The sequence below is a fragment of the Aspergillus candidus genome, assembly GCF_002847045.1.
Source record: "Aspergillus candidus strain CBS 102.13 unplaced genomic scaffold BDW47scaffold_9, whole genome shotgun sequence".
In the NCBI taxonomy this organism is placed as follows: domain Eukaryota; kingdom Fungi; phylum Ascomycota; class Eurotiomycetes; order Eurotiales; family Aspergillaceae; genus Aspergillus; species Aspergillus candidus.
In genome coordinates, this window is record NW_020194014.1 from 158356 (window position 1) to 173448 (window position 15093).

At 49.6% G+C, this 15093-nt stretch overlaps 6 protein-coding genes across 6 annotated transcripts; 2 read left to right on the forward strand and 4 right to left on the reverse strand.

Moving 5' to 3' along the window:
* Positions 1–3126: 3126 nt before the first annotated feature.
* On the forward strand, positions 3127–3633 carry BDW47DRAFT_123703 (uncharacterized protein; the record flags this gene model as incomplete). The annotated part of the gene is made up of 1 exon (XM_024816106.1): positions 3127–3633. The coding sequence occupies one exon, from the start codon at positions 3127–3129 to the stop codon at positions 3631–3633; it is 507 nt and encodes a 168-aa protein (XP_024674202.1).
* Positions 3634–4358: 725 nt separating this feature from the next.
* BDW47DRAFT_123704 (uncharacterized protein) lies at positions 4359–4714 on the reverse strand (the record flags this gene model as incomplete). The annotated part of the gene is made up of 2 exons (XM_024816107.1): positions 4359–4617; positions 4677–4714. 2 exons carry the CDS (start codon positions 4712–4714, stop codon positions 4359–4361), a joined length of 297 nt encoding a protein of 98 aa, XP_024674203.1.
* A 1476-nt stretch (positions 4715–6190) lies between these two features.
* Positions 6191–7261, forward strand: BDW47DRAFT_135066 (F-box protein; the record flags this gene model as incomplete). Its single annotated transcript, XM_024818236.1, has 1 exon — positions 6191–7261. One exon carries the CDS (start codon positions 6191–6193, stop codon positions 7259–7261), a length of 1071 nt encoding a protein of 356 aa, XP_024674204.1.
* Positions 7262–8717: 1456 nt separating this feature from the next.
* On the reverse strand, positions 8718–10389 carry BDW47DRAFT_101555 (DNA-directed RNA polymerase II core subunit RPB3). The gene is made up of 3 exons (XM_024811675.1): positions 10211–10389; positions 9563–10131; positions 8718–9444 (listed from the first exon to the last, which is right to left on the reverse strand). Exons 1-3 carry the CDS (start codon positions 10262–10264, stop codon positions 9039–9041), a joined length of 1029 nt encoding a protein of 342 aa, XP_024674205.1. The 5' UTR covers positions 10265–10389; the 3' UTR covers positions 8718–9038.
* A 426-nt stretch (positions 10390–10815) lies between these two features.
* Positions 10816–11371, reverse strand: BDW47DRAFT_93080 (uncharacterized protein). The gene has a single exon (XM_024820243.1). The coding sequence runs from the start codon at positions 11154–11156 to the stop codon at positions 10875–10877; it is 282 nt and encodes a 93-aa protein (XP_024674206.1). The 5' UTR covers positions 11157–11371; the 3' UTR covers positions 10816–10874.
* BDW47DRAFT_93079 (NUDIX hydrolase) lies at positions 11372–12377 on the reverse strand. Its single transcript, XM_024820242.1, has 2 exons — positions 12145–12377; positions 11372–12015 (listed from the first exon to the last, which is right to left on the reverse strand). Exons 1-2 carry the CDS (start codon positions 12194–12196, stop codon positions 11588–11590), a joined length of 480 nt encoding a protein of 159 aa, XP_024674207.1. The 5' UTR covers positions 12197–12377; the 3' UTR covers positions 11372–11587.
* Between the last annotated feature and the right edge of the window lie 2716 nt (positions 12378–15093).

A 15093-nucleotide genomic window follows, 5' to 3' on the forward strand; every position in this document is an offset into this window, starting at 1 on the left:
CCGATTGAAAACAGTGGACAGACAGGTGGATGGATGATGGCATTTATGGTGTACAGGTAGCCCATCTCATTTTTTACATAACTGAATGCTGTCTTTACTTTACTTGGAATTTCAGACTATTTATCTACTCTTGTTTTTCTATTCTATCGTTTCTTATATCCATTGAAATGAGGTAGTAGAACTGTTCAATCTGCATTACTCCCATCATACCTTCTTACCCAGGCAATCTGATGCTGGGGCAAATACTTACCTCCAGCTTAGGGCTACGCAATCTAGGATGAGGATCCAGCAGAAGTGAGATACTGGTGTATAGTAGGTAGTACGCCCATGCTACATACCTACCCTCAAACCCAGGTATAAAGAAAAGATCAAGGTCCGACGCACATTAGGTGGTCTACATGTCCCCAAACAAATGATCTGTATACCGTGTCTGTCCAAACCAGGTAGGTAATCCTGCTTGCACTGCGGTTTCTCATCTCCACTGGGCTCAGCTGGGTGTTATTCCTTCCTTTCTGGGGCGTAGGAGGTACCTGCCCTGCCCCAAATTGTGAATTAGTATGATGATGGTTATTCATTCCTTCCTGTTAGGATGAGTTGGACTCGCTGTTATGGAGTGTTGTGATTCGCCCTCTCCTCTTTTTCCTCTTCTTCCCTCCCTTCATGTTCTTCTTTTCCTTCTCACTATCACTTCCTCTCAACGATCATCTTTCAATGTCATTTTCCAAAGCTGAGCCGCACTCTCCTCCCATTACTATGGAGCTGGATTTGCTGTTATAAACACTATTTCCAAGGTTCCTTCATATTCTTTTTTTTCTCTCCATGGAATCTTCTCTCATTACAAGCAAGTCAAGCATCCCAATACACAGGCTTCCAAACCCAAAACATTCACCCCTCCAGTCGCGATCATGAAGGTCGAACTGCTGGCTGATCACATTTTTAATTGCTGGCTTTCTTGATCTCTCTGGTATCCTTTTTCAAGGACTGGGCATGGTCATTGGTTTCGTGATTGTTGTTTTTCACTTTACGAATGTAAGTGTTACTGTTTCTGGCCATGTTTGGGATCTGTTAGATTTCTTGATCACTCTGATATCCTTCCTCAAGGACTGGCTTGAGAGGGTACCTGATTGCCGCGTTGATTTGACCCTGTTTCTTTGACGTGCTGCGTGATAGGCTCCCTGGTCTGGAGAAGCGGCAAGAGTCACTCCCCTTGAACGAGCACCAGTACCAGCGAGTGGATAAAGTGCTGACCAGCCTGGAAGGTGCGGTCGCCATCCTGCAGGCTAGGGAAGACGCACTGTTCACTCGCTGGGAATGGTGCTCGTTCAAGGGGGACCCATCCACTGGTTCGTCAGCAATGCTGACCTGATCCAGGGACGTCTGGGAAGGGTTGGATAGAGTCAAATTCGATGATTTACTCAGGCTCGTGGGCCAGGCCGGAGGGGGGAGGGCCACCAGCAACGAACTCCCACTTCTACGCAGTGCTGGTGTGAAGCCAATACCGTGTTTGGGACATCGTGACTTCCTGCGTCTCTCTGTTTGACTTTTTTCTGAAGGATTGTCATAAGATTCTGGACCGCAAGAGTAACCTTTGGAGAAGAGCTAGATAGAGGCAAACCCGATGATCCCTCCAGTCTGGGTCGAGTCGGATGGGGGAGGGCCACCAGCGACGAACTCGCACTTCTACGCAGTGCTGGTGACTAGTAGCCTCCGGGTGAAGCCAAGACGAGTTCATGGTATGTTCAAGTATTTGCCCTGTTTACGACTTCTGTACGGGAGAGTGTTCTTTGGTGTTGCTACCTCCCTTGCTCTTGCAGTTAGCAACATCTATTAGGAAGGATCAGTTCGTTCTTCTCTCTTCTTCTCCCGCGTATAAGTATACGTACAGGCAGCCCTCTAAGTTGGTTAATCCCACACTGTTGCGTAATAGGTGCATCTTTTCCCTTGACCTCCTTTTGTCGACCGTCCTCCCTTGATAATGCTATTCCTTTGGCTGTCTCACATGTATATATGACCACCAGATTTTTTATCGTAGTGTTGACCCTGTGGCGGTATGTACAATGGTGGTTGAGATTCAACCGATGATGGTCTTATAACAACGACGATCCTAACGATAATGAAAGACATGATGAAAATGAAGGAAATATATTAGCTGTTAGCAGAGACATGATATGAACTTTCGAGTCGTAGAATTTGATTATTATCTACATATCTCCTACCTTCTGACGGGGGTTTGTTCCGGCCTACATCTTCTCACCTACCCAAGCAGGGAACTACTCACTTCCGGGCCGACTTAGGGCTAAGTTGAGGGAGGCACCAAGCAGAGGTCAGAGAATGGTACATCACGTAGTACAGTCATGCTGCCTGTCTAATGTATATAATCTAGAATCTATAGTTACAAGCTCGTATTCTCCCACGCTATCCTCTGTTCTTGGAAGAAGAGTCAATCTGAACTTGACTAGAGCTAGGTCTACTAGAAGCTGCGCCAGTATTCGCATAGTCTGTCCAGGGAGCAAGCACCCACAAAAACGTATGTCGAGGAAAGGAATACCAAAGGTCCACCGGGCGAAATGGCTCTGCGGTAGTAGCTGGCGTGGTTCGGTTCCTAGGCAAGGAAAAATTGTCTGCCGGATTGTCACTCGGTTCATAGTAGTATGTTCAAGTTGGCAGGTGCCTACCTAGTCCGTCTCGCCTCCTATACGAATGATTCGTTTATCGCCTTTACCCATATTCACTACCATCTACTGTCAACAGTAGACAGTTGATAAGCAGGTATAGACCAGCGGCCAGGAGCGCATGGGCACAGTCAAAGGAAGTTCTTTCCGTGCCTTACTGGGGTACACCCTCATATCTTCCCCCCAGAGCTCGCGGTAATCCAGCTGTACAGGGTGCTGTTCCTTCCTTTCTAGCAGGAGGCGCCTTCTACTTGCGAATTGTCATGGCCATAACCTTTCGTTCCTTCCCATTGGGATGGAGCTGGGCTTACTGTCATAAAATGGTGCTTTTGGGGCCCCTTCAACTTCTTCTTTTCCTCCTTATAGATCTTTTTTTCGCTTCACAAGTAAGTCAAGCATCCCAATAATCCCAAAACACAAATTCCCATACCCCCAATTCCCCCCTATCACAGTCATGAAGACAGAACCGGCGGCTAATCACATCTTTGACATTGTGACTTTCATCATCTCTTTGATATCCCTCCTCGAGGGCTGGCTCGAGAGGGTACCCGGCATCAAGTGGTTATGGCCTCGCGCTTGGGACATGCGACGGATGCCCCAGCGCGCATCCACTAATGACGGCTCGGTCGCCCTGGATCATCTGAGAACCGACCTTGAGTCGTCTCAAGAATTTGATAAAGTCTTGAGCCGCTTGGAAGACCTCCAGTCAGGTCAGAAAGTGGTGCTTGAGAGGCTTACTGTTCTGGAGAATCGGCTCAAGGATCGCGAGGATGAGCTCTCAATGAACGAGCACCAGCAACAGCGAGTGGATAGACTGCTCTCCAGTCTGGAGGGTGCCGTCGCCACCCTGCAGGCTAGGAATGATGCATCTTCCACTGGCTGCGAACGGTGCCATGTTCTTGAGGAGGCCACCCACCATTTCCTGAGCAGAGCTCGGGCGATCCAAGACCGCAAGGTCTGAAGATCCAGGACTGCAAGGTCTGGTGCTTGATGGTGGGTGTCTGGGGCGTCTGGGGAAGAGATGTAGAAAGTCACACCCCAAGATTCCTCCGGCTCTGGGCACAGCCGGATGGGGGAGGGGCCACCAGCGACGAACTCGCACTTCTACGCAGTGCTGGTGACTAGTAGCCTTCGGGTGAAGCCAAGACGAGTTCATGTTTAGTTATTTCTGTTCGCGACTCTTTCGAGGATCAATGTTCTTTGGTGTTGTTATGTGCCTCCTTCTCTTGTAATTAGCAGCATGGCAGAAAGGATTGGTTTCCTCCTCTTTTTCTCATCTTTTTCTTTCATGTGTGAGTAAACGTAGAGCTAGCTAAGCCCACACAGGTGTTCCCTCTTCTTTAACCTCCTGTAGTTGACTGTCCTCCCTTGACCATGCTAGCCCGTTCTTCAGCGGCATTATCGACCGGGGGGCTCTTGCTCTAGGGATCACCACCCAGTGTCGACTGCAAGATGTCAAAGAAAGAACACCGAAAACATCACTTATAGGGGCGTCTCAAATCAGGCAGATGATTACTTGAACCCGTTTTGGCTTCACCCGAAAGCTACTGGTTACCGGCACGGGTTGGGCTTCATGTTGCCAAGAACGCGTCGATGTGGTTGCTTGCGGAGTGTTCGTGGGCCCGTCGACGAGTTGTTGTGATGTTGTCGTAGTCGCTCCCAATCCGAGCCCCGAGGCAAACGATCTCAATTAGAGTGGCGTAACCGCGCCGCAAAATCCTTACTGAACCGCCGCACCGAATGCCACTCTGATCCGAATGATCGGATTTGAACACCGTAGTACCTGCTCTGAAAAGAAGACTGAAGTCGCGCCACCAAGTCCTCTCGGACAATCTGTTCGTAACTCGGTGGCTTGACCCAGTGGTAAACGCTCAGAATCTCCGTGTGCAGCTTGGTGCCCATGTGCAAGGACAATTTCATCCCGCTGAGCCGGGGCGCGGCTGGCCTAGATGGACGAGCTCGTCAGTTATCTATAATCGACCCATCGCTATAGAACTTACTCACGGGGTTTCCGGTTTTCTTGGGCGCGCCCTTGATCTCATTATCGAGATAAAGGTCTCCCCTGCGGCCATAATATCGTCCGGCCAAAAGGGTATCATAGACCAACTCTGATATGGTTGGTGTGAATAGTGCCTTATATATCACGTTATCATGTGTTCTCTTCCGGCTCCCGAGGGGTATTGCATGCCCTCTTCCTAGTGGTAAGATAGTATAGGTAAAAGTAGCTTCTCCAGGGGTGCCGGCCGCGCGCGTTTCGACCGATTTGAAGGAGGAGACGTAGAGACGAGCAGCTGCGTGGTTGAAGGATGCAAAGGAGGAGACATCCCCAGGCACGCTATATATACTACTGCTAGGTGCCGCACACCTAAAAGACATCCTCTGGCGGCTGGACTGCTTTTTCCTCATTCACCCATCCGCCGAGAGAGATGAAGTCTTTTTTATCGGCCACGGCATCCGTTTTCGTCTGCTGTGACGCAGTCGCCGCAATCCGCGCCTTGCGGTTCAACATATGTTGAATATAAATAGTTTTTTTGAGGCCCTGCCACTCGTCAGTTGATGTGTTTGGTCTAGTGGTTAAAATGAAATTCCTGACCACTTGACAACGTCCACATTCTTTGATTGGGTCTCGTGGAGGGGAGACAGCGCCTTGTACGGGTCGGGCTCGACATGATGGGGATTGGAAGCGCTATGTTTTTGAGAATTTTCAGTAGAACGTGATGATGAAGTTATGAAAATAGGAAGTATTATAAAGAGAAATAGAATAACAGGGAGAGAATCTAAACAAATTATTATATTACTTCAAGTTCAGATCTATCAGGAATAGATGATAATAGCTATAATAAGTCACCTACTACCTGAAAAAGAAAGAAAGAAAACCTAGCTGGAAAATCACAGTAATTATATTTACATGATTACCTACTTTATAGGATCATACAGTAACTTAGTAGGACAAGTCAGTATATAACTCAATAAATTGCTCCATGAGATAGTTCTGTGGTCACTAAAGCACCATTATTCTTCCTCTTGATCCTCTCCCTACCGTCGACGTCTCCTCCATGTCGGGAGGTTATGGAAATAATCTCAGACCCAAGCAAATGCCAATTGGTACTCTGATGCATGGCGACAGGAATGTTCATGTGCACCATTCCACCATCATGGTCCAAAGCCACAGGTGCTGCATCTTCTCACACCCGGCTCTTCGCGAGCTCAAGAACAGCATGCTTCTTTGACTGTCAAACCGAAGACACCGGGGCAGGTCACAGACTATCAGGAATGATGATGAAGATGATGTTTATGTGACATCAATTTGCGAAAGGCCTCCTCTACAGGTGGTTCTGGCCAAGAGAACCACTAGAAAGTTCGGTCATGATAAAGTCATATATGGCTCGTTCGGCTACGCAATAACCATTCAAACGGAGTTCTCAAACTATAAATATGCTATCACCACCCCTCCGTCTTTGAACGAACCTTGAAATGCCCCATCAACCAATCCCGAAGCCATCACTCGTTGGACAACAATGACGCGTTGGATTAGAAAGCTCTTGCGCCTTGTTAGACTGTTCAAGGGGCGGAATGGCTACGAGCGTTTATCACCCCGCGAGGAGCCGCCCTGGTCTCCGTTCCTGGAGTTGCCTCTTGATATTCTCCTAGTTATCATACCATACTTACAGCTGGTGGACCAGGCCTGCCTTGCGCTCACCTGCAAGCCTCTCTACAGACTACTGCGTTCTGTTCATGGCGATGAGCAACTGGCCTGGCCAAGGTACCTGGCTAGCCCATTGCCTGCATGCGAATTTGGCAGTCAATCGCACGTTTTACGCAATGACCTCCTGCTCAAGCTGGAAGACACCCACTGGAGATTTTGCCGCCGCTGTCTCAAGCTTCACCCGAAAAACCACTTTACATATGCAGATACATGGCGCCCAAGTTTAGATCGATACTGCATCATTGATGTAGGTGTTGTTGATCTGTGCGCCTGCCTTGCCCTGACCTACGCAAATGGCATACGGCTGGTTGATTGGATACAGACGGGAGTAGCAAGTCACGATCTCCACCGAAACATCTGTCGGAAATTCCAACTCCGAGTGCTCAAGAATACACGGTTCCTTATCCACCGCTGTTCGGTGACAAGCGAACCTGACGCCTTCGTGGCCCTCACAACTACGGTGGCCCTCGGTTCAGACAACTGCCTGGTCGTCACGACCAGACACAACGTGTATTGGTCAACACCGCACCATCATCCAGGAGATTTCTCCGACAACCGTGCTATCTATCGAGCGCCGCATAACATCGAGTCCATATTTGCCTGCCCGCACATGCACGCCCTTGCTTGGCTCTATGGACAATACTCACGTTTCCTAGTGCATGAAAAGAGATGCGGCGTTTGCGATACAACACTCAACTTACTTCACTCTACCGGCGACGGCCTCCACTCTGTTATCCAAGCCGAGCGCAATTTGGGAATCATGTACAATAACCTGAGCAAGCCCTGGGTGCAATCGGGCTGTTCTCTAAGGTGGTGGAAGAGTTCTCGGCGCCCGGGAAATCCGATGGAGAGGTTATGGTATGAATGGTCCCGGTGGCCCTGAGGGCGAGATAGGAGAGATAGTACGCTCTCTAGGTAAGTTTTTTTTTTTTTTTTTTTTTTTTTCCCTTAATATTCTAGTATATACCACATGTCAGTGCACTATCGCTAGCGAAACCGTACGAAGCCCAGTTTTGCACGGAAGGTTTCAAAACAGGTGACCATCACGCCTCACACACTCTACTACTAACCACCTGAGACCTTCTCAGAATTACAAACCCTTGGACCAGATTACAGAACGATTGGTACACGCGCCCCCCACCGACGCATGCATACGGAAGCCGCATGTTACGATACAGATGGTATGCAAGGTTTGACATCGAAGAAGCGTACTTTCACACACGGATCCGAGAGAGCGACATATAGATGACAGCGATCTGTTGTGATTTGGGCACATTCGAGTGCTACACGGATGTTCCTCTGGACTACAGAACGTTATTTACAACAAGCATTTTGAAGTCCTGGTCTTAGACACAGGAAAGCCTCGAGTGCGGCGACCAGCAGGATGACTCTACCATCACTACATTGAAAAAAAAACAGGACCTTAGAAGAAAAAAGAGCTTGCATTGTATTAACTATGCAGTTCTGCTCAAGATTCAACAGAACCTCGCAGTTTATGCAAGAATGCAGAGACTTACATCATTTTATATGGTTTTTTCCACCGCCCCTGGCCGGGGACGCGCACGTCAGCATCCTCGACATCATCATCACTACCAACTACGAGTACGCGCAGGAAAGGGCCCATTTATACGAGATATTTCAAACTCATCCCCAGTTCACAATTGATTATCTTTATTGCACCTGTTCTAATATTTCTACATGTCGCGATATTAGACATATTAGAGGAGGGTACCCACAAAGCGCAAAAGTATCTAGATATCTCTTGTGGCCGACTGGTATTCTTTGCAACACCATAAATTGCTAGGACCCCAAATCGACTTTTAGTAGGCAGACCTGGGCTTTCAAGCTCCCCTAGCCCTATCCTATCCTATCCTACAGTAAGTATGAAATGGGTAGCTCCCCTGTCAATATGACTGGCAATCGGTGGGGGAAGAAGAAGTTGACTTTTCCATTCTTGGTTGTGAGCTATGAGATGTAGTAGGGAGTAGGATTAAGCCCTACCTCATCAACAGGCTGACCACCCCTGGGCGACGACTTGGCAGAATACAGTGGTGGTGGTAACATCCCCCGTGGGATGGACGATAGGAGATGACTAAACAGGGGGGCCAACATCAAGTAGGAGCTGTCTGGCCTTGAAGACTCATATTGTAATACTCTGTTTTCTGCTTTTTGGTTACTCGCGGAGCCCAGCAGTGTTTAGATATCTTTTGTTTCGTGGCCGAGCGATGATTCTTTGCGACATAATTGTGTGGCTAGTGGACAGCCTCAAGAACCAGGCAATGTTTTCAAGTCCAAGCGATACCGGCTGAGAAACCAACCGGCTTACTAGATAACTAGAGGAAGGCAAGGGAAGCACACATAGATACTGATAGTAGCAGTGGTAGTAGTAATGACAATAGAAAAGAAAGAAGTCGTATGAAGTGATATGAAAATAAACCCAACGCCACTCATCCAAACGCAAATGGCAAATAAGATTCAACCCACCCGCCATAACTCCATCGATGCTGGAAAGTCTCGCAGTCCCTGTTTTCACATTTTCTTCTTGTTTCCCTCCCGTACTCTCTTTTGTGTATCGTTTCCCCCTTCCATGATGAACCCTCGGTTTCCATATACAGGTACAAAAGTGTAGCCAAAATTACAAAGGTGCAGGAAGATTAACACTAGAATCCAAACCCACCGCCGCCGTAAGGTGTAGCTCCGTAGGGAGTGGCGGCGCTGGCGCCCCATGCGCTTGCGGCGCCGCCGTTCGCATAGGCGGTGAATCCGCCGTCCATGCCCTCGGGGGGCTCGTAGGCGTCAGGGCTGCGCATGCCCATCATGTCGTCTTCGTCGGCGCCCAGGACGCCGTTGGCGTCCGCGCCGTCGACGCCGCCTGAGCCCGAGAGAGAGGAGATGACGGAGGCGAACTTGCGCTGCAGGACGACGATACCCTGCTGGATGATCATGTCCGGGTCGAGGTTGCCGATGCTTTCGACGTCGAAGTAGAAGTTGTTGGGTTGGGCGTCGTAGTCGAAGGGCTGGTCTGGGGGCGCCGGTTGTTCCCACGCCGCGTTTTGGGAGATGGGCCTGGTGGAATCAGTTGGTGGTATGCACGGGAGAAATCTGTGTGGTACAGAAGGCGACCAAGGGGAAAAAAAAAAGGAGAAGTGGAATAGTGAGAAAGCGCATAGAAAAGAAAACATACCACTCCTTGGCAGCATCCTCCTCATACCAATAATCCACATGCTTTAGATTATTGTAAGGATCGTACTCGAACCCAATAGCCGCAGTCGGAGCCCACTTCGAATGCTCCTTGGCAATCCCCTTCTTCGCAATACAAGTCATCTTGAGCTCCTGGCCGCGCCGCAGCTTACAGATTAACGAGCCCTTCGCCTCGGGATCCGTGAGCACCGGGCTGCCCACCCACTCGTTCGCCCGCTCGCCACTGATGACCAGATCGCGCGCGTAGACAGGCATGATCTCGTCGCCCGTGCAGCGCGCATGAAGCAGCAGCGTGACGCTGCACCGCGCGCAGTGGTCCTCGCACTCGCAGTCGCGCGTGTACTCGACGTCCTGGTCGCAGTTTTTCGAGTTAAGCGGGGTCAAACCCAGACGGTGGGCGAGGAATTCATCAGGCAGCACCGAGGAGTTCCTTTCTACCTCCACCAGGTCGATGGCCATCGTGGGGATCTCGGCGAGCATCGTGCGCCGCAGCGAGTTGGCGAAGGCGAGGTCGACGGATGTGAGCTTGAAATCTACTCGGTATGGTTCGGCCTGTGCCGATTCTGCAGTTAGCTTTTGTTTCCCCGGCCCTTTCAGGGGCTTGGGCTTGTCAAGACTGCAAAGCTCTCACCTCTCGCACCGTCACCTGGGGCCCGGTGGGCTCGATATCCATTTCATAATCCATGCTGCTGGCGATCGCAGCGCTGCTGCCAACGGAGTTTGCGGGGGGTCAGTGGAAGATAAAAAAGGACTGTTGGCGCAAGGTGCGATTGGAGTTGCAGAGAGGGTTGTTGTTGAGAATGGTTTAGAGAATGGTGGAGATGGTGAGGGAATGATGATGAGGGTGAGTTTCTTCCGCCCCCGAAGGCTGCTGGCCCGCGCTTTGCCCGATTGGGCGGTGAGCGTTTTCTATATCGCGCGACGGGCAATTCCTCACATCTCATCCACTGATAAAGACACAACAATGATAATAGTAATTATAGCGATATTTGACATGATATTATATTATCTATATACTAGGGCACCATTTTCACGCTATATACTAACACATACGTCCCGGGAGTATACAATTCCGTATACAACGCACCAGTCTACACCGCTCAAGCTACATTTCTACATCTACAGTATACGGCGCGGAGCTGATCACGCCGGCGTAACCCAGAGGGATACAATATAGGAAGAAGACGACACGGACTGTGTCTTTTGGATCTCACTTCTTCGTTCTGCCCTGCCTGGTTCAGGCAGATTCAACCTCCTAGGCAAATGGCGGATGAGTAAAGGGCCCGCCACGCAGGTTAAGCAAAGCAGTCTTGGGCCAAGGTCCAGGAAATGACGACGTGCATCAATACGGACGGACTGTCGCACAAAGAGATCAAGCTGAACCTCCGTTGAGCAAGACTTATGTGTCCTTCAAGTCGCGAGAGGGTGGGAGATATGAAAGGAAGCCAAAGGAAAATGGGATGGGAGAAAAGGAAAAAAAAGGGTAAAAAAATGGATGAACCAGAATTGGTATCCCAAAGCCAAACACCCTCTCCGATAGATAAGATAAGACCAGAGACCTCAAGAACTTTTCTCATCCATCGGCCCCGGTCCTGCCTGGCCGGCCCATTCTAACCTCTATAATCACGGATCGTCATGGAATCTATACTGGTGAGTGCGCGATCAAGCGTCGTGCACAAAGCCATCAAAGCCACCATGGTGCGAGCGAGCGAATCAACAATATAACTCCGAAGCAATGTAGCCGATCCGAACGAGAAAGGGGAGATAAATGCAGAGAGATCAAGTAGATAAAAGTGAAATGTCCGGATTTCCTTTTGCAGAGGAAGGATCATAGTAAATCGTGAAGGGAAACAGAAAAAAAAACCACGGGAGGTGGATCATCCCCAATCGGTATTTTTTTTTCCTTTCTGTTTTTCTTTTTTTTTGTTTTTGTCGCTGCTGTTGTTGTTGTTCTGTCTGTATTGTCGCTCTTCAACTCCGTGGGGAGTCAGAGGACAGGAGGCCATCGCTACCTCCGAAGGGAGCTGCGATTTAACGCCTCCAGGAGTTCCGGACGACTGGCAAGCGAGGCAGCGGCTTGGGCATATGGAACCCACTGCCGTTTTCGCTTGTGCATCTCAGGCCACTGCTCCTCTTCCCGCTCGACCGCGACCTCAAAAAAGTGATACGAGGCCTTCGGGGCGGTGGCCGTCAGAAGATTCGACGGCCGCATGTCTGGGATCATTCCCAGATCTCGCTGCACGGTGCAGATTACCCCGGCTTCTTCCCAGGCCTCCCGACAGGCGGCCTGCGAGGCGCTTGCCTCGTCAGTCTCCCAACCCCCTTTAGGGAGCACCCAACCGCCTCGTCCCGCAGACTGGATCATCAGGACCCGAGTCTTGTCCGCTGACAGGGGGACTACCCCTGCGACGAGCCTTTCGCCTTTTGATCCGTACCCTAGGGATGAGGATACGGATTAGCATGTCTGCGTAATGCAAAGGCGAGGGGGGTGAAGGGGAATGGGCGGGTGAAAAAGGAGTGCGGTGGGCGCAAGCGGTCTGTCTGCCTCCAGGGATCACCACTCACGTTGGTTTTTCCGTCCTACTCGGGACTCCATTGAGCGAGATTGGTCGATCATCTTGGACCACAAGAAATGAAAAAGGGAAAAGAATAGATATAAGTATAGGAGATAGAAGAGAGGATGGGTCGAGCGTCGACGCGGGTGTATAGCGCTAACTGTTCCTCCCACGCGACGAATTTGAAAAGAATGATATAGACCCTATGGAGGGAAAAAAAAAAAATGGAAAGAAAAGGCCAAAGCCAGGAGTCCTGAGTCCCAAGATCGACTGGAATATATAGATCAACGGAGAAAAGTGAAGTCACAAGAGGGCCAGCCTGGGGGTTCAAGATAGCTGGCTCACGGCCTGACAACCCTAGTTTTTTTTTTTTTCTCTGGGCGATAGGGCGGGGACCACGAAGGAATTATGACGGGTTTGGTCTCTAATAAAAAAAAAATCCAAGAGTTGAAGCAGCGAAACTCGAAAAAGAGGTCGATACTAGGTATTCCCGTTCACTCCCGTAGCGGACGGGAACCTCGAAGGCGATGAGTACGAACAAGAAGCAGACATCATAATTCAAAAGGGTAAGGGTAAGATGGTAGAAATAGGAGAGGGAAATGGAAAGAAATGGGAAACGGATAGAGAGAGACGGAGAGCGAAGAGGGGCGGCGACGAGGACGGATGGGGCAGTTCGGGTTCTGTAAGTAACGCTGTAAGTTTACACCGTGTGATTTTACTGGAGATGACCAGTGGATTTTACCGAGACGGTATCATTTCTCTGTCTTGTCCTGTCTTGTCCTGTCATATCGTGAAGCTGCTGTTGTATTGTTTCCTCACCTCTCCTCCATCACTCTCTTTCCTGCTTACAGCTAGCTATTTTCTTTTTCTTGTTTCTTTTTCTTTTTTCTTTTTTCTTTTTTCTGTTTACCTTATTCTTTACCTAGACCCTATTCGTCTATCTCTGACTGGGATCTGACCCCTTTCTCCTTCCCGGCTCTTTGGACGAGGTGCATATAGACTACGAGCAAACATACATCCAACCGTTGCGGTGCATACATGTCTAGTCTACTTTCAATCTGAACTCCACCACGTCCTGCTGGTCCCAGCAATAATTCCGCGGAAGAAAACAAAATTGATGAAGACAATGGATCCGAATGACAGTATCATATGAAAAGAGGAGATTCAATAGTGCAAACTGATCCAGCGCCGTCGCACAGCAGGGAAGCTCTGCTCTGCCAGGAACTCTCTCTCTCCTTCTCGACGGGGTTACACTGCCTACATCTTACGTTAGGGTTGGGGACTTTTGCTGTCCAATGTAAAAATAGATTCAAATCACCCTGGGCTGGTCTCACGACACAGTTATACTATAGCTTGATTAAGCTAGACGCGCTGGGATATTGTGCAAGCCGCAGAGACCGGTGAGTGCCGGTCTTGTTTCTTTCGTGGCCACATCCTTTCCCCCCCTTTTTTTTTATTTCCTTCGAGGTATGAAGTATGAAGTATGATGCATGTTTATTTTGTGTGATTATATCCGTTTTTGGAAGATGGTTCTGTTACATAGGTGTATAATTTCATGTTCCATATTTCCAACTAAGAACCAAGCGAAAGGAAACACGAAAATAAAGGACAGCCAAACTTGGGTTTGATCCACCGGGGAACCAACTCTCGGACTGTTACTCCCATCCGCTGTGTCTACAAATCGAGTCAACAAGGACACATGTCCCCTCCGAGTCTCCCACGAGATCTATCTGCAAAAGGGTGAAGGATGACCTGGGATGACGATCTGGGACATGACTACGTGTTGATCTCCCCAGAGGCGGCTTCGTCAGTCTGCTGGAGTGCTTCCCCCCCCCGCTTGCTCACAGACCGTCATGGATTGGATACCGTGACATGCAAATTGCCCTGCATCTGCTAGGCATTCCTCCTCACCGAAGGCGTTTGCCTCTCCTCGCCCCAAGCATCTGGATGACGCTTCGTGTCGTTGGCAAAATGAGAGGGTTGGTCCCAACGGATGCGGGGCAGCACTACCGCCACGAAATCTCCGATCAGCACTGAGTTGTTTCAAAGATATGATCATATCCTATTTATAATCAAATGGCACCAATACGCATAAGCATAAATAAATTCAAAACCAGCATAAATAATGAAAGGGAGAAGAGAAGGGGAAGAAAGATGAATGGACAGATCACGGTGGCGTCGTCTCGATGCGTCATTAATGGTCATTATTGCCATGGATACTCGACTGCAGTTGGGGAGGAGATGGACGTTGTGAACCATGCAGTCGATCAGGCCATCCTTCGTGTCAGAAAAGGGAGAGATACTCAAGGTAATGGCTAACAGACCCTGGAACCGCCCCTGATGGCGATTGGATCGGGACGCGACAACGCAGCAGCGATCTGTGGTTGCGGATCTCGAGATCCTGGCGGTCTATACTCCCCTACCTTGCCTTGATTATGGTTCGGAGGGCGGAGGACTCCGTCGTATGTCGGATAGATAATATCGATAATATGGTATCCATCGAATATGGGACCGTCGTGATCCATCTTATGCACCCTCTATCCTCCGAGTGTCTATAGTAGTCTATGATGCCCTCGGAGCACGGATTGATTTGTCCAGGTACGGGATCTGGTTACGGCGGTGTATCCGTCCCTGTCCCTTGTCCCTGGTCCGGTATTGGTACCGTCACGGAGAGATCCATACCTGACAATACAGACCGTCAGACTGGGTGCCTCAGGTGTCCCTGCACGGGGTTCTGTTTTCAGTCACAGGTACTTCTTCTTCTTGGGTCTGTGGGGATTTTTACAGTGTTGACCAGATTGGATATTGATAGACCCTGACTGGGTTTCTGCACTCTCCACTCATCCAATGTGGTCGGGTATGACGGTGTCTGAACCGGTCGACAATTTCTATATGGACCACCAACCAACCAGTAACGACCAGCATGCAAGTCACCTAGAAGAACCTGCGGGGGTCTCCT